The following is a 17,671-nucleotide window of genomic DNA, read 5'->3' as shown; positions in this document are numbered from 1 at the left end:
GGATAAAATACCTGCTAAAGAGCTCAAGTATTGTTGGACCCCCACCCTGGCTCCTCTTCAAGACTCACCCACCCTCCTGGTGCACAGGAGATGAAGTAACAGCAGCTGTGGCCCTGTGTCCACTTCCCACTGCCCAGCCCCAGCCCGCCTTTGTGTGGGTACCACTGCTGGACCCCTCTTCCTTAGAGGCTGTGTCCTAATGAAGCCTTTCACTTTCCCTGCTGGATTTTCATTAAGGAAACTCCTGGTTCCTCAATGATGCCTTTAAAAAAATCATTCTCCACTGAGGATTGGAAATGCTGCACAGTCTCCAGGGAGCCCTTGAAAGGGATGCCCACCTTCACCCTCACACCAGGCCTCCAGCAGTCAAATAGTAGCTTGTACTCAGGGATTCTGCTATGAGGAGGACTCAGGTGACCAGTCTTGACCCCTTTCCCCCAGGGACGAAGATGACTGGGGCACACCCTAATCCATCCCAATGGGGTGTGTTTCACCGCCAAGAACATCCCATTGGGCAGAGAGGGAAGACCAGGGCAAGGGGACAGTTGTGGGCTGGAGAGGATTCCAAAGTGAATCAAGAGACCTAAAGCAGAGTCCAAGTGTCTGCCATCAAATGGAGGAGACAGTATTAAGAGACACTTAAAGCCCAGATTTGCCTGTTAGAAGGACGAGGGGTCTCTGCTCTCACAGATAAAGGTATAGAAGAATGACATGGCAGACCAGCAGCTTGCTTTATGGGCATGACCTCATCTGTTCACTCTGCCCCCTCCCCACCCCACCCCCCCCAGCTGATAAGAATCTGGTGCTGTTTCCTGTAGTCCAAGGGTCTTAGACAATGGTGTGAACGGCTGGCCCTACTGGAAAGGACCATTGTTCAGGGAAGAAAAAACAACACACTAGCACAAAGCCAGGGCAGGACCTGCCTAAATATAAGGGCCTGTTAACATATCTATGATTTCTAAGTGAGGGGACACAATGGGGAATTGTTTCTGGAGAGACTAGGTTCCCTTCCAGAATGCTCCTGGGGGCTGGGGATGGCTTTGATGGCCCAGACAGGTCTCAGATGCTCTGTGAGGGACAGACATTGATGGCGCAGATGTCTTCCTGTTTATTAGAGGTGCACTTCAGGGCAGGCCCAAGGAACAAGTTTATACCAAAGACAAGGGGGAGAAGCTCCTGGGCTTCACTCCCTCTGTGGAGGCCTCATGCTGTCACACTGCTCAGAGACCCCAGGGCTAGAGGTGGTTTGCTAGGGAAAAGTGAGATTATTTTCTGAAAAACATCAACTCTTTGGTTTATGGCCTGCAATTGCCATGTTGCTTTTTGGAAAAAATGTACAAGGCATGAGACCCTTGCAAATAGCCAACGCCTCTGGAATGGGGCTCCCTGGCTTAGTCTGTTAGGGAGCCTTCTCATACCTAGGAGCCCTTGTGATGCTGCAATTCACCTCCAGTCAGCCTGGAAGCACACAGGGAGCTGATGCTGTGTCCCTGGGGTCAGGGCCAATGGAGGTGCTGTTTCTCATAGCAACCTCCTGCCCTGCCAACAGGAAGTTAGAGCCTTTGAACCACCAACCAAAGTCCCTGATGTCAGAGAAGGGCACAGAGAGAGAGAGAGAGAGAGAGAGAGAGAGAGTGTGTGTGTGTGTGTGTGTGTGTGTGCAGCAGGAGGGGAGGGCAGAAGAGGAACAGAATCATATTACCCATTCCCCTTGGGACTGGCAGTCCCCATTTTTAGGGGTGAGAGGAGGGCAGCTGGGGTTAGGAGGATCACTTTGGGTCTGGGAGACCATGAAGGCAGTCCTATCTGAGGACCTGACCTATGATAGAAGTGTCATTAGTAACATCTATACTAACCTCTAGATATAACAGGAGCACAACTCATGGATAAACTTGAATGGATGTGTTAAGAACAAGTGAATAGCAGTAAGTCCTGTGCAATCCCCAAATAGAAGCAAGTTTTCATAAGCCCTTCGCAACCTTCCACACCTAAAGGGTTATAATCTTCTTCCTCAACATGCTCACAGTGCCCTCTGGTGTTTGACAGTAAAACATCAGGCTTATGAACGCAGGGTTTGAGCACATCCAACAATTCAGCAGACATCAAACTGCCTCTGCATGTGGGGTCCCGAGCCAGACACCATGAGGGGGAGAAAGGTTAATAAGACAGAAAGGTCCCTTCCCATAAGGGGCTTCCAATCTAGAGGGAGAGACAATTATGGGACCAGATGGAGAATGACATAGGCTATAATAGGGGTATAAGCAGAGCTCAGGGAGAGTGCCTAGGGATGAAGAAGTGGCCCTTATGCTGGATCCATCAGGCTGAGGATAGAGGTTATGGCTCTCCAGACTGCAAAGCTCATGCTCAGGGCCCAGTATTTCAGGGTAGCCATGGCAGAGTGCCCATGGAAGGGCTTAGATGTCCATCTCTGCGGGGGCCATCCTAAGTAAAGAGCTAGCAGATGTTTTATGGCAATTAACAGAAGGGTTAAGGATGGATATGCCAAGCAAAGCAAGTGGATATAGGAAACCATGCAGAGAGAAGGCTTTTGCTGCAGTCCTGTGAGGCACAGGGGTCTGAGCTCAACACTGGCAGTGGGATGGAGAGGAAGGCAAACATTTGAAAAATAGTCAGATTGACCAGAAAAAGGGTGGTTGAGCAGAAAAGGAAACACAAGGAGATTCTGAGGTTTCTCGCCCTAGTTCATGGTTCCCACAAAGGTAAGAATTAGAGGAAGCGGAGCAGGTGCTTTGGGGAATTTTTATTTGATGTCTATTCCTACCCTCCCCAAGTGAACTATATGTTCTAGGTCCTAGGTTATAAAATGGTAATTGATTCTAATAGACACATCATTTGTGAAAACAGGTATTTAAAATATACAAGATGAGGGCTTCCCTGGTGACGCCGTGGTTGAGAGTCCGCCTGCCGATGCAGGGGACACAGGTTCGTGCCCCGGTCCGGGAAGATCCCATATGCCGCAGAGAGGCTGGGCCTGTGAGCCATGGCCGCTGAGCCTGCGCGTCCGGAGCGTGTGCTCTGCAATGGGAGAGGCCACAACAGTGAGAGAGGCCTGCATACCGCAAAAATAAATAAATAAATTAATTAATTAAATAAAATATACAAGATGAGCCTGGGGCATCTTGTAGTGCCAAAAAGTAAATAAGTGCTCAAAACCAAACCAAACCAAACCAAAATGAAACACACAATAATGGCAGTATGTGAAAAGGAATAGGAGTCCCAATGGCCAAAGCTAGAACAATCTGAGCAACAAAATAAAGTAGTATTGGATTATAAACCAAAGTATAATATACATATCCATGAGTCCACACTGATATAAATGGTTGAATAAATAAATACGTGGGAGAGGATAGGTAAATCTCCCATGCTGAAGAATTCCAAATAATACATGTAGATAATCTGTCCTTAAAAAGGGAGGGGGCATAAATCCCCACTCATTAATTGTGGGCTGAACAGAGTGGCTTCTTTCCAAAATTTACAGTACATAAAGGGGGAAAAGGAGTAACTTCTTCTGGAAAAACTTGGCAAACACTAACTTGGCCAGATGACCAAGATCAACATCAACAGTGATAAGTCAAGTTGATCGTATGTAACTTCAATTTGATGCGATGAAAATGGCACTTTACCTGGGTGGTCTTCCTCCCTCAAACCCATAACTCCAGTCTAATCATAAGAAAAACATCAAGGACTTCCCTGGTGGTTCAGTGGTTAAGAATCCGCCTGCCAATGCAGGGGACACAGGTTCGAGCCCTGGTCCGGGAAGATCTCACATGCCACGGAGCAACTAAGCCTGTGTGCCACAACTACTGAGCCTGTGCTCTAGAGCCCGTGAGGCACAACCACTGAAGTCCACGCGCCTAGAGCCTGTGCTCGGCAACAAGAGAAGCCACCGCAATGAGAAGCCCGTGCACCTCAACAAAGAGTAGCCCCTGCTCTCCGCAACTAGAGAAAGCCAGCCTGCAGCAACAAAGACCCAATGCAGCCAAAAATAAATTTTAAAAAGAAAAACATCAGACAAATCCCAATTGAGGGGCACTCTACAAAACACCTGACCAGGGCTTCCCTGGTGGCGCAGTGGTTAAGAATCTGCCTGCCAATACAGGGGACACGGGTTTGAGCCCTGGTCTGGGAAGATCCCACATGCCACGGAGCAACTAAGCCTGTGTGCCACAACTACTGAGCCTGTGCTCTAGAGCCCGTGAGGCACAACCACTGAAGTCCACGCGCCTAGAGCCTGTGCTCGGCAACAAGAGAAGCCACCGCAATGAGAAGCCCGTGCACCTCAACAAAGAGTAGCCCCTGCTCTCCGCAACTAGAGAAAGCCTGCGTGCAGCAATGAAGACCCAACGCAGCCAAAAATAAAGTAAATGAATTTATTTTTTAAAAAAGAGAATAAACAATGAACAGGAGGACTTCCCTGGTGGCACAGTGGTTAAGAATCAGCCTCCCGATGCGGGGGACACGGATTTGAGCCCTGGTCCGGGAAGATCCCACATGCCGCGGAGCAACTAAGCCCGTGTGCCGCAACTACTGAGCCTCCGCTCTAGAGCCCGTGAGCCACAACTACTGAGCCTGAGTGCCACAACTACTGAAGCCCGCGCACCCTAGAGCCCATGCTCTGCAACAAGAGAAGCCACCGCAATGAGGAGCCCATGCACTGCAATGAAGAGTAGCCCCTACTCGCCGCAACTAGAGAAAGCCCACGTGCAGCAATGAAGACCCAACACAGCAAAAATAAATAAATTTTTTAAAAAATGTACAGGTGAGGAAAAATAGTCATAGTGTACCACTTGACTCAGCACTGAAGGTTAATTTAACAAAAATTGTGATGCAATTATAAAAGATGGAAGGAATGAACATGGGAAGGTTTTAAAGGTGCTAGATCTTTATGTAATATGATAGTACGTCAAAAATGTCTAAGATTAATATATCAAGAAATGGCTAAAAAATGTGGAGAGTAGTTGCCTTTAGGGAATAGGACTGGGGGTAGTGAAGGATGAGTCAAGAGAGTATTTTTCATTATAATCCCTTTAGTATTTCTTGATTTCTTTTTAAAGTATTATTTTGACCCCCACCGCCTCCTTGTGATTCCAAATAAATCTGGTCAAATCCAAATCACTGTGCACATTCAGATGTAAGTCTCCGGGGGTCAGCAACATTTAAACCAAGTTCGCAGCGAGACCCTGCGAACTCGGCACCTGGCAATGGTCCTGAGTTGCCCCCACTAATCCAAATCCCACAAAATCATTAAAAACAAATAAATGTTCTATTCAATTTATCCCAAGACCTTCTGCCAGGTTTCTGTCCTAGCTGTCTTGCCTAATGTCCTGGCATGGCCCCCTTACCTGAGCTAGAAATGCCCGAGCCACCAGACAGGAGGGTTTGAGTGGAGGTGTGTTAGGGTTAGGAAGGTATGCTAAAGACCAGGCTGCCTGGAGTGAGTGGAGCCCCTTCTGTCTCACGTGAGCACGGCAGTCCCTGGCCTTTGAGTCCAGGGCGCCAAGCCTTGCAATAGTGGCCTATTCTCAGTCCAGTGTGTTCTCCTTTGCTGGCTCACTTTCCTGATGAGATCCTGTGTGTTTATTTGCACAACGATGAAATTTCTGTCCCCGCAAAGTCGATTTATCTGCAAAATACTTCCCTCCAAAGCAACATGTCTAAGTTGAAAGTTCTACACTTAATTCACTGAATTTTATAGAGTAGAAAGGTGCATTTTCCTATTCCTTCACTCTACCCTCCAGATTCCTTAGTATGCTAGATAAATTCCAGAGTGAATGCATAAGGAGACACCAATGGAGAGAAAACTTTTATTTGTATAATAACAAACGTGGGTGAAGTCAGAAGAGGTATATGAGAACAAGATCAAGGTGGAATAATCTTGGTGGAAAAAGAAGAGTAGAAAAGGCCCTCTGGGAATCAGGCAGAAAGAGCAGAGGTGCTCTCAAAGCCACAAATGCATCCTGTGGTTGGCATCAGGACTCTGCTCTGAACTCAAGTTCCCCTGGGACTTCTCTTTCTTTGGTTCAGAGTCTCACTGCTAGCCCCCTTTCCTTGACTCACAGTGCCAAAGTGCTCCCTCCCCCAAACCTGATGGAGGAACACAGCTTTGTACTCAAATGTGCTTGGCAGCGACTAATCAGAAACTGTTACTTGGACTTTTTGCAGCTCTTAGTGATTTTGACACCCTTGGATCGCCAGGAGTGGCCCCTCGTCCTGCAACCAGAGGACTCTGGTTTTTCTAATGAGGAAGAGCCTGGTCAGTCAGTCGAAGAAGGGCCCGGATTCTCTTCCAGGCTGGTGTCTCTGCAAAAATGCCCCCTGGAGTGGAAAGTGCTGTTGCAACAGGGGATGTCACCTGAGTTTTCAGGTGTGTAGTCTGTGGTGAAAGAAAGGTGGGAGAGGCAAACTCGACCCTCTGTCTCTCTCCCAGGCACAGGTCCTTATGCCCCTCCCTAGCCGATTTCCTCCCCAAACTAAAGTACCAACTAAAAGTTCCCATCTGATAGCACACCCTCCTCCTTTCCCAGGCACCATAAGTCCCCCGGACCCCTGACCCCCACCCCAGTTCTGAGACCAGACCACCCCTCCAGTCCCACCTGTGGCTTCAGCAGCAGGCGCACACTCCTCGCACTCCCATTTCTTACAGCTGGATCTGAGAGAGGAGCAGTCCCTATGGGTTCCGTGGGACCCACATGTAGCACACAGAATGAGGCTCCACCTCCTATAGGAAGAGCCAAGGGAGGGTTGTGGGACAAATTTAACACTCACTACCACTCTTGGAATGTTCGCTGCAGGCCAGGCCTTTGATGAGGGCTCCCTAGGTATCTTTACTACACATTTTACCCGTGACGGAGATGTGGCTGAGTGCTGATCCCAAGACCTGCCGTCAGGCACAGCCACTCGCAAGGTAGATCGTGGAAGGAACTGGCCCTGAGTGTCTCTCCATGGGGCACAAGGAGAGTAGACCCTGCAGAGAGACCTGTTCACTTGTACATGAGTGAGTCCTGAGCTGATTAAGGATGGGACTCAGCAGCTATGTTCATCCTGAGGTCTGCAGACAAAAGTAAATTTCTTGCGCTTGATAACTGTGCAAGATCTAAGATGGCCCTGATGAGGGATCTTTCTGGCTATGAGGCTTTTCCTACCCTTCATCCTCAAAGCTGTCTCTGCCTTGTTCATACACACAGATGGGGGCATCACAATGCTGATAGCGCTCATACAACTCCGAGAAAGCCCCTGGCTCAAGTTCCCAGGCAGCGTCTCTGCAGTGGGAGAAGAAACAGTGAGTAAAGGACATATAATCGGGTGGTCAAACATTTGTTCAACAGAACAAAGAAGTTCAACAGATTGCCTGAATACTTTCAGCAAGGCGGGGCTAGTGGCCTGGCAGTGGGAGAGGGGTGAAGCAGATAAGTGGAACACAGGTGTTCCTTAGTTCCACACTGGAATTCAAGAACCCAAGGAATTCTGACCCCCAAAACACCTTTTTCAGAAACATGCCCACCACCCCTGCTTCACCCTCCCCCCATGTCTTTTTATAATTGAAAAGCTCTCCCTCCACCCTTCCCTCTTCACTGTACATCAGTGCTTCTGCTGCTTCCTCATTCTCTGAACTATCTTCACACTCACCTTCTCTCTAGAAACCTAGGTAACCCACTTCCGGGCTCAATTCCTGCTATAAAGTTTCTACTACCTGTCTGGAATATGAATTCCCATTCTTAGCATTTCTTGAGGAAATTCTTCTCGATTGTTGCAATGTGGACATTTGAAGAAATGCTTTGCTGACGTGTGGGCATATTTCTGTAAGATAAACATGGAAGATAATGTTTGTAAAAACACTGTCTTTGCACACACTCTTCCCACCCCGCACCCTCGTCTCACAAAGAGGATGTTGCTAGGAGAGCTTGACTAAGGGTTACAGGACAAGGAATATGGATGGGCTGAGGAGAGGGCTGCAAATCCAGGCGTCAGACCAGGGACCAAAAGCTCAAGAGAGTGCCCAGGAGTGCCTCAGCTGTCATCTCCAGTCATGGGGCCTGGCAGTGCTCGACCCAGTAGGGGTCAGGTACCAAGAATACACATTTCCCTTTCCTTCAATCCCAGGAAGCATGGCTGATTTTGAGGCTACTTGACTCATTCTAGGATAAACTCATTCGCTCCAGCCATCCTGAGGATTTTGTTCAGTCTAAATCTTATGATAAAGTCCTACAGGTCAAGGATACCCAGAGACCAGGCTAACTTTCCTCTGGAATCAGTCCTGTATACAGGCCTGCAGCACAGAGCACAAAAGCTGAGATTGCCTGCGCATTCCCAGGGTGCTCAGAACTGGGCCATTGTGGAGGGTCCCCAGTCCAGGGAAAGCCCCACCTGTATGCACTTGCGGTGGTAGATAGTTTGGCTACAGCACGGACTCTGGATGTTTTCAACACTTGCTTGGGCTAAGTCTTCGCAGCACAAGACACAGCTTTCCTCCCCCACATTCTCCCATCGGATGTCCTGTGTTGGGCGATGTTTCCCACAAAATGATCTGTGGTAGAGTAAATAGACTTGGTTCCTGGTTTGTCACTGATGCAGTTTTCCAGCTGCCCGGCCTAGGAAGGGCAATCAACCACCCAGGCCAGTGTCCACTGAACCTCCACGCTAATGGGGGAGGAGGAGGAGCAGGGCGAAGAACAGCCACATTCCTTCTCATAGCTGCTTTCCCACCGAGCAAAGCTCCCGGGACTGTCTCCACAGCCTCCTGCTCCTGAAAGCCCCACTTAGTTCTGAGCAGCTAAGAACCCCAGCTGTTTGTAATTTAAGGAGGGGATGGGAAGCAAGAAGCAACCCCTGTGAAATCACCAAGTCAAGATACTGTTTCTCATTATTGAATGGAGGGACAGATTCTCTGGTGAATCAAAACAGGCCCGTGAGAACTGGACTCTGATTTCATTAGATGCTAAATAACAAATTGCAAAAGGGCAGCCCAACTTTCCTCCTTCATCACTCACTTGTACTCTCCAAAAAATTGTGAAAGGCAACCCCTTTCCTGGGCACAAGGAAAATGGAAGCTCCTGAGGCACTGATCCTTCTGGCAGTTGATGGTAGCTCCCTTTTTCTTGCACACAAAGCAGATCTGCAAATGAGATCCCAGGCAGTGCTCAGGGCCCCAAAACAGACAGACATTCTGTGTCACATCATTCTACGGAATGGAAAGTTTTTGAAGCAACAGCCATTCTTCTTCCTCAGTGGACCTAGAAGCTCTAGGGTATGCCGAAGCTGAGCTCCAAGCAGCACTGAATTCTTATTGGCTTTCTCAGGACGTTGCTCCCTCTCCTCACTTAGGATACTATACCCTAGAGAAGCATGGAACTTAAGAGAAGGACCAGTGGGAAATTCAAGAGTCCTCTGACTTTTAAACTAGCAACTAGGGAAAAGAATAGAAACAGGGATGATGAGAGGAGTATGAGAAGAGGCCTACCCCAAGGCCCCCATTTCAGGGGATTCTAACCTTCCTAGAGGCCCGGGATGCCTCCTTTTTGATGTCCTCAGGCAGGAATCCATAGAAACCTCTATTGGACTGGCCCCTCTGAGGCAGCTTGCTAGATAGGATCTAGAAGGTCAGCAGAACCAGGCTGTCAACACTGATGATCAGTGAAACAGTGCAGTGGGTGATGACAGGGTAAGAGAGCTGAGAAACAGAGCTTGGTGGAATATATATGCATATACAGGGTAATTTATTTACTTAACAAGCCCTTACATAGCGTAAGTGTTGGGTGCTCTAAGTGCTTTTCAAGTATTAACTCATTTAATCCTTGTAACAACCTTAAGAGGTAGGTACTATCATCATCCCCATTTTATAGGAGAAAAAACGTGACAGGATCAAGAGCCCAGAACCTGGGCTCTTACCCACCTTTGTGCTACTCGGCCTTTCATTCACTGAGCACTGCTTTTGTGTGCTGAGCACTTTGGAGAAACATTCCCTGTGTAGTGACTCATTGTCTGCTCACCACAACCCTGTGATACAGATGCCATTGTGATCCTCATCTTAGAGGCCACTGAGGTGTAGCGCAGCAAGTGACCCGGCTGGGGTCACCCAGAAAGGAGGCAGCAGAGTCGCCTTCACATGTGAGCCCACAGAACCCACACTCTCACTCTCCCGCTGTACTGCCCCTCAGTACAGAGTAAATACTCTTCTCAGAGTGTATTCTCCACAGAAAGGGAAACAGGGCTTTCAAATCTCCTGACTGTAGTCATTCTGCCTTATAGGGGAAGGGGAGGAATTGAACTTTTCTTTAAAAACATACTTTAAAGGACCTTTTGTTTCTGAAAAGCCCCCAAAGCAGAGTCTAGAATGGGAAATCAAGGGAAAAGAAGCTAAACTGTTAGGTACCCATGAACAATGAACGTGTACATACTTTGGAAGAATGTCATACCTGAGCCCCACCCCAAGAAGCTTCCAAAAATATTAAGGAGGGTGCTGGACCTACTGCAGCAGTTACATGTAATATGTAATGGGGGCTGAGGTTATCTTATTTTAACATTATAGAAAAAGTGAGCCTACAAGGTTGGATGACTTGAGGATGCTTGAATTATATCCCAATTAGGCCTAAAACATATCTATGTTAACAGTCTCTCAAGGCTTTAGGACTATATGAGTCCTTTTAAGTGTTATTAATATTTTCTACAATGAACATGTATAATTTCTACAAACAGAAAAATCAGTAGTGAAAGATTAAAAATAATCTAAATGTCCTTTAACAGGAGTTTAATACTTTTTGGTACACCTGTACCATGGAATACCAATTAGCTATTAAAAAAGTGTTCTATATGGAAACAGCTCCATAAATATATGAGGTAAAAAAAAGTAAAATACAAAACACTGTGTATAGTATGTTTATTTTATGTTGAAAATGTATATGCTTATAAATGCATTGAAATTAAACAAGACCTGACACCAAAACAAGACAGAACTTACAGGAGTGTAAAAGCACACACCAATTTTTCTCATGAACATAGATACAAAAATGAAACAAAATATTGAATCCAGCACCATATAAAAAGGATTATACATCATGACCAGGCAGAATTTGTACCAGAAATGCAAGATTAGTTTAACATTAAAGTATTCAATCAATGTAACAAATCACATTCACAAAATAAAGAAGAAAAATCATGATCATCTCAACAGATGCAGAAAAAGCATCTGACAAATTCAGCACACATTCATAATACCCTCAGCAAACCAGAAATAAAAGGGAACTTCTCCAATCTGATAAAAAGCATCTAAGAAAAACCTACAGCTGACATCATATTTAGTGGTGAAAAATTGGATGCTGTCCTCTAATGTTAGGAACAAGACACAATATTCACTCATACAACTTCTTTTCAACACTAGATTGAAGTTCCCAGCTATTACAATAAGGCAAGAAGAAGAATTAAAAGACATAAAGATTGGAAAGAAAGAACTGCCTTTATTCACACGTGATTGTGTACACAGGAAATCCTAAGGCATTTTCAAAAAAATTAAAAAATAAAAACTACTGAACTAATAAGTGAATTTAACAAGATTGCAGATACAAAATCAATGTACAAAAATAAACTGCATTTCTGTACACCAGCAACAAACTTGAAATGAAATTTTAAAATACCATTTATAATAGCATAGAAATCACAAAATACTTAGGAATACATTTAACAAAATTTGTGCAAGACTTCTTCACTAAAAAAAAAAATTGCTGAGATAAATTTTAAAAGACACAAATTAATGGGGAAATATATCATGTCCATGGACTGGAAGATTCAATATTGTTTGTCAATTCTTCCCAAATTGATCCATAAATTCAATGCAATCCCTATCACTATCCCAACAGGCTTTTTTTTAAACGAAAAATTGACAAACTAAATATAAAATGTATATGGAAAAGGAAAGCACCCGATAGCCAAAGCAATCTTGGAAAAGACTGCAGAACAAGACTTAATTTCAAGATGCTGTAAAGCCACAATAATCAAAACAGTGTGGTATTGGTAAGGATCAACACACAGATCTATGACATAAAATAAATCATCCAGATCCACAGATACATGGTCAACTGATTTTGACAAAGGCACTGAGGTAATTCAATGGGTAGGCAAAGATTTCTTGGGACACACAAACAAGCACTAACCATAAAAGGAAAAACAGATAAACTGGACTTCATCAAAATTAAAAACTTTTGTTCTTCGAAAGACATCATTAAGAAAATAAAAAGGCAGGGGGAAGGGGCAGCAGGCACCATGTTGGGCCATGAAGGTGGCAAGAAGAAGTCCTTGAAGCAGCCCAAGAAGCAAGCCAAGGAGATGGGCAAAGAAGATAAGGCACTCAAGCAGAAAAAGCAGGAGGAGCAGAAGAAGCTCGAGGAGCTAAAAGGGAAGGCTGCGGGGAAAGGCCCCCTGGCCACAGGTGGAATTAAGAAATCTGGCAAAAAGTAAGCTGTTCCTGGAATTCCTTGGTGGTCCAGTGGTTAAGACTTGGCGCTTTCACTGCCATGGGCCTGGGTTCGATGCCTGGCCAGGGAACTAAGATCCCACAAGCTGCACAGCGTGGCCAAAAAATATGTAAAATAAAATTTTTAAAAAGTAAGCTGTTCCTTGTGCCTGAGGCAATGATGATTCCATTCCTGTTTAAACATCTGGATTCCCTGCCATAACATCTGTCACCACCTATAGCCATAGCTTGGAACCTTTTGTACATTTAAGAATAAATTTTTGTAAAAAAAAAGAAAATCATACAGTGGCTCATCTTGTCTATAGTTTTTCTCAGCCATTTTCTACCTTAGCTATGAGATCCGCATAAACCCAGCACAGAATCCTGCCAAAGTGTGTTCCTAAGTCCTTGTTCTATCCTGAATTCTGCATCACCTGGAATGAAACCAACTCATTTGAAAAATAAAATTAAAAGGCAAATCACAGACTGGGAGAAAATAGTAAAAACACACATCTTTGAAAAAGGATTTGTAGCCAGAATATACCTGTGCCCCTGGCAATGGAAGTGCGGAGTCTTGACCGCTGGACTGCCAGGGAAATCCCAAAACAACTCAACTTCTAAAATGGACCAATTATTTGTACCTACACTTCACAAACGGAAACATGTGAATGGCCAATAAGCACACAAAAAGAAGCTCAACATTTTAGGTCATCAGAAAAATGCAAATTAGAACAGCAATGAGATACCAAAACACACTTGGTAGAATGGCTAAAATTAAAAAGACTAACAACAACAAGTTGGGACACGAATATTGTGCAAACAGAAATCTCATAAATTGCTAGTGGGATTGTAAACTGGTACAACCACTTTGGAAAGTGATCTGTCAACTTCACACAAAGTTAAACATAGTTAGTAATTTCACTCCTAGACATTTGCCCAAGAGAAGTGAAAACATGTTTTCACGCAAAAAATTGTACGTGAATATGCATAGCAGCTTTATTCATAATAGCCCCCAAATGAAAACAATTCAAATGTCCGTCAGCAGGTGGATAAATAAGCAAATTATAATATATTCATACAACAGAATATAACTACACAATAAAAAGGCACAAGCTACCGACGCATGCAACATGGATCAGTCTTCAAAACACTGTGTTGAGTGAAAGAAGCCAGACACAAAAGAGTACAAATTGTATGGTTTCATTTATATGAAGTATAAGAATAGGCAAAAGTAACCTACGGATCAGAACAGTGATCACCTCTGAGGGAACTGACTGGAAGAGGGTAGGAGGGAATTTCTGGCCTGATGGAAATAATTATTTTGATGGCGGTAGTGTTTACATGGGGACATACTTTATATCCCCATGATATATGAGTTTATCAAAACTCATCAAACTGTATTCTTAAATGGGTACATTCTATAGCATACAAACTATACTTAATTTTAAAAGAATATCAGGGAAAAATAGCTGGAAGAACTGTTGGTAGAATTTGCTGCTGGGGAGAGGGAGAAGGACTGGGAATACTACTAGGGGAAGAGACTTTCTATCGTACATACTTTATACTGTTAGGATTTTACACCAGGTACACACATTACTTTTCAAAAATTAGATTTTAAAAGAAAAAAGCCATTAAGAAAAACAAGCAAACAGGGCAAAGGATCTGAGGCTGGATGCAAAAACAGAGCACATAGGACAGCACTTTGTACAGCAAAGCCATAGGACATTCAAAGCAAAGGGGGCCTTATACTCACAAGACAGAAATAATGCACACTGAGATTGTCTTTCTGAAGAAATTCCCCTAATTTTTCGGGATCCCCAGGTTCTTGAAAGCATAGCCGGCAAACTGGAAGAAAGGATGTTAGGAATTCATTTTGGGAGCATAACGATCTAAGTACAAGGAGGAGTACAGTACTGGGAAGAGGGTCATTTTGACAAGGAGGAGGTTGGGATGAAGTGTTATTTGATATCAGTTAGGTTTTCATATAATTTTAGCCACATCTGACGGAGTTGGCTGCAACTGCTCACTGAGATAAAAGATATACTTTTATCTCAAGTGGCTTTAATTAACTTGTTCCTTGAACTTTGGACATGACATTTAAAAATTACAGTCTCTGAGTTCTTCAGGATCTTAGAGATTCTGGGAAGGAACTGACAGTGAGAAGAGCAAGTTTGCTGCCCTACACAAGTGGCCTTTGCTGAGGTCGGGAGGCAGCAGCCAAACAGAACCTCCAGTCTTTCTTACCAGGCCCTGAAGAAGGCTTCCTCTGGGTTACTCTCCTTGTCCTGGCAGATTTTCTATACAAGAGATGGAAAAAGTACAAGGTAGTCTTTGAGGATCCTGTTGGCATCTCTTGTAACATTTCCCTCAAAATGCTATCCATGGGTCTGATGAAGGACCAAAATAGCTAAAGACTAAGACATCAGTTTTCTTCTTCCCTTTCATATTTTTTGAAAGCACAAAACATGCCCATGGAATTATGTGAATTAAGTGAGATCATAGCCATCTTTCTGTTCTAGTGCCTCTATTGCCTGTGTTGACTGAATGAATGCAAGAACAAACCCCCTTTTATTCTTTTACTGTTTCTCCTATCACCTACCCTGAATCTCAGGTGGTACCATGTTCACAAGGCATAATAAAATGATACTAAAATTGATTAAGAATTTCCTATTGCTAGGCAATATTCTTGGCTCTTTATATGTATTAGCTCAGTGAATCTACAGAATGTTCTAAAAAGTGGCTGCTATTATTATGCATTTTCCAGATGAGGAAACTGAGGCCTAAAGAAATGAAATAACCTGTCCCAGGTCACCTAGACAGCAAGTGTTAGAGCCAGGATATGACTCTAGGCAGAAGGGCTCCACAGCCAGGACTTTGCCAGTAGGGACATCCCTGGGAGGATAGGTTACTGGGCAGCTTCCCAGGGACCACTGGTATATGCTTCAACACTAACCAACCTTAGCCTCCAAGACCAAGCAAAGGGGACAAAAAATGAAGCATATACTACAGGCCATTGGACAATTTCTCCCAAACTCTCTTAAGTTGCCTACTCTACCTCAATCTTTGATGTTCCTTCTTCTTTCCTTTTATAGTCTTCATTTGCTGCTGCCTATCTTGAATTCTTCTATACTATAATGAGAACAGTACCGGCTCTTCCAGCTATAAATATAAACAAGTCAGCAATTAATTCTACATTTGGTTATCAAGTTCCACAGGGTCAAAGCAACAGTGCGCTTCACCTCCCCATCCATGTGACAGAATAAAAGCGACACGCCCAGTATCAATGCCAGTAATAGCCAATAATTATTAAATCATGCCCAGAACTGTTCTGGGCATTTTACATTTAACTCGAAAAACCCCCTGGCAATAGGTACCATTTTATCCCTATTTTCAAGATGACACTGAGGCACAGAGAGGTCACACAGAGGCACTTGCTCAAGATCACAGTTACTGATACACCACAGCAGTATGAGAACTTGGAACTATTACTTGAACTGGCTAACTGGTTCTTTGTTCTCTTTGTGCCTACTAAATGTATGAGGTAGCACTCAGGAAAAATGCTTCCTTCTGCCCCAAGTTTAAGTTCCTTAATTCCACCCAGGAAAAGCTAGATTAGGTAGCTCTTTCCTAGGAAAAGGAGCCTGTGAGATTCTGGCTGCCTAAAGCGAGAACGCCCTCTAGTGAGAGCCAAGATATAACCCTGACAAATCACCCCTTGGCTCCTATTGCTTCTTTTCACCAGGCTCAGATGATCACTGAGGTCTGGCCTATTCTCAGCCTTCCTCTAGATGTGAACCAAGGTTAAAAGGCCCAGAAGTGGAAAAGACACCCTGCCACTCCTCCCCTGACCAATGTCAGCTGGCTATAAATTCAGTTTTCATTGGTTAAGGGGGAAATCCCTGAATGGGAAGGGGGACAAAAGAAATAAAAAGCACTCCTCTGAAGGAAGGACTGTGTCAAGTCAGGGGAGAGGAGAAGGATAGCATTTCTTAGAATTGAGTGAATTAAGTCAGTCCAGGGACACACACTCCAGTACCCATGTCCTCAGACCACAGCTGGAGATCATGAACATCTTTAGGGACTGTCAACTACTCTGCATGAACGTAACTACTCTGGCAACTAGCTGTTCTGCAAACTAAGGCTCCATCTCCTCTTCTAACCCATGAGTTGCACTTGCATTGGTAATGACATTTGATGACTTTTTACTCAACAAAAGCACTTGGACAAGCTGGAAGAGGAGAGAGAAGGGCGTGCACTAGGGGATCCACTTTAGGTGGCTACTGAACAGTTCCGAGTCATTGGGGAAATCCAGATCTAGCAATAGAAATAAAACCTTGAAACGTCAGTTCTTTGAATCGCTGGAGCAAGACGTTCCTTGAGCGGGATCCTGCGCACAGTGGTAGTTACAGGAAGACGCAAGGATCTTCAAAGCATGCGAGGAGGACGTTGCAAATGCTGGCTTCCACAAGCTGCTCAGTCTGAGATTTCCTAACCGAGCGGATGCTCCCTTGAAACGATTACCGAGTTGTTTCACTGGGTAAGTGCTGGGTAAAACTTGTTGAGAAAGTTAAAAATAAATAAGCGTGTTCGGCCCCGCCACCGCAAGAATAAACAATGATTTATTTGGAAAATACGAGTCGGCGTGGCCACAACCATCCCCCGGAGGTAACAGCCGAAGAAGGGGCTCAAGGAGCATCCCGCGGATGCCAGACCAGGCTCATGTCGCGCCTGCCGGGCTGCTGGTGCGAGGCCGGGCCGGAGGTCGCCTCAGCCGCTCACTCCTCACGGTGGCGCACGGGCGGCCGCTCCCGGCCGGGGCCGCCCGCCCAGCTATCGCCCAGGGCGCCGCTGTCCCGGAGCTTTATCCGTTGCCGCAAGCCGTGGTAGCTACCTCACGGGCCGCCGCCCCGCGCGGGACTGCACCGGCGAAGGGAGTGACAACGCAAACGGGGACTGGGTCACGCGGACTGCGACCCACAGAGACTGCAGCCCCGGGGAGCACAGCGACGCTGACGGTTGCGTAGAACGGTACCGCGCTAACGGCCGCGCGCCTGCCCCGTCCCTTCTCGCGCCACCCGCGGTCTAGCTCCGCCCCGTCCTCTCGCCCTGCACTCCCGCGCGAGTTCGCCGGCTTCTGGAGTCGAAACTGCAGAAGACGAGGCCAGAGGCGGGGCGGGGATCGTCGCGCAGAGGTGACGTAGTGCCGCC

General features: G+C 45.5%; 1 protein-coding gene and 1 pseudogene across 2 annotated transcripts; one reads left to right on the top strand and one right to left on the bottom strand.

The window, feature by feature from the left end:
* Positions 1–5,811: 5,811 nt before the first annotated feature.
* On the bottom strand, positions 5,812–17,633 carry PHF7 (PHD finger protein 7). Of its 2 annotated transcripts, XM_024746422.1 has the most exons (11): positions 16,797–17,633; positions 15,519–15,622; positions 14,708–14,760; positions 14,217–14,308; positions 9,509–9,610; positions 9,009–9,133; positions 8,386–8,545; positions 7,712–7,818; positions 7,164–7,280; positions 6,615–6,739; positions 5,812–6,394 (listed from the first exon to the last, which is right to left on the bottom strand). In XM_024746422.1, exons 2-11 carry the CDS (start codon positions 15,560–15,562, stop codon positions 6,276–6,278), a joined length of 1,044 nt encoding a protein of 347 aa, XP_024602190.1. In that variant the 5' UTR covers positions 15,563–15,622; positions 16,797–17,633; the 3' UTR covers positions 5,812–6,275. The 2 variants fall into 2 exon arrangements, with proteins under 2 accessions (XP_024602190.1, XP_024602191.1); XM_024746423.1 differs by lacking the exons at positions 7,164–7,280; positions 16,797–17,633 and having other exon boundaries at positions 6,276–6,394; positions 15,519–15,680.
* Positions 12,258–12,885, top strand: LOC112400569 (translation machinery-associated protein 7 pseudogene; annotated as a pseudogene).
* Positions 17,634–17,671: the final 38 nt, after the last annotated feature.

This window comes from Neophocaena asiaeorientalis, unplaced genomic scaffold (assembly GCF_003031525.2).
Source record: "Neophocaena asiaeorientalis asiaeorientalis breed wild unplaced genomic scaffold, Neophocaena_asiaeorientalis_V1.1 scaffold251, whole genome shotgun sequence".
NCBI classification, from domain to species: Eukaryota; Metazoa; Chordata; class Mammalia; order Artiodactyla; family Phocoenidae; genus Neophocaena; species Neophocaena asiaeorientalis.
Note: the sequence above shows the minus strand (reverse complement) of the source record. Positions and strands in the feature narration are given on the sequence as shown.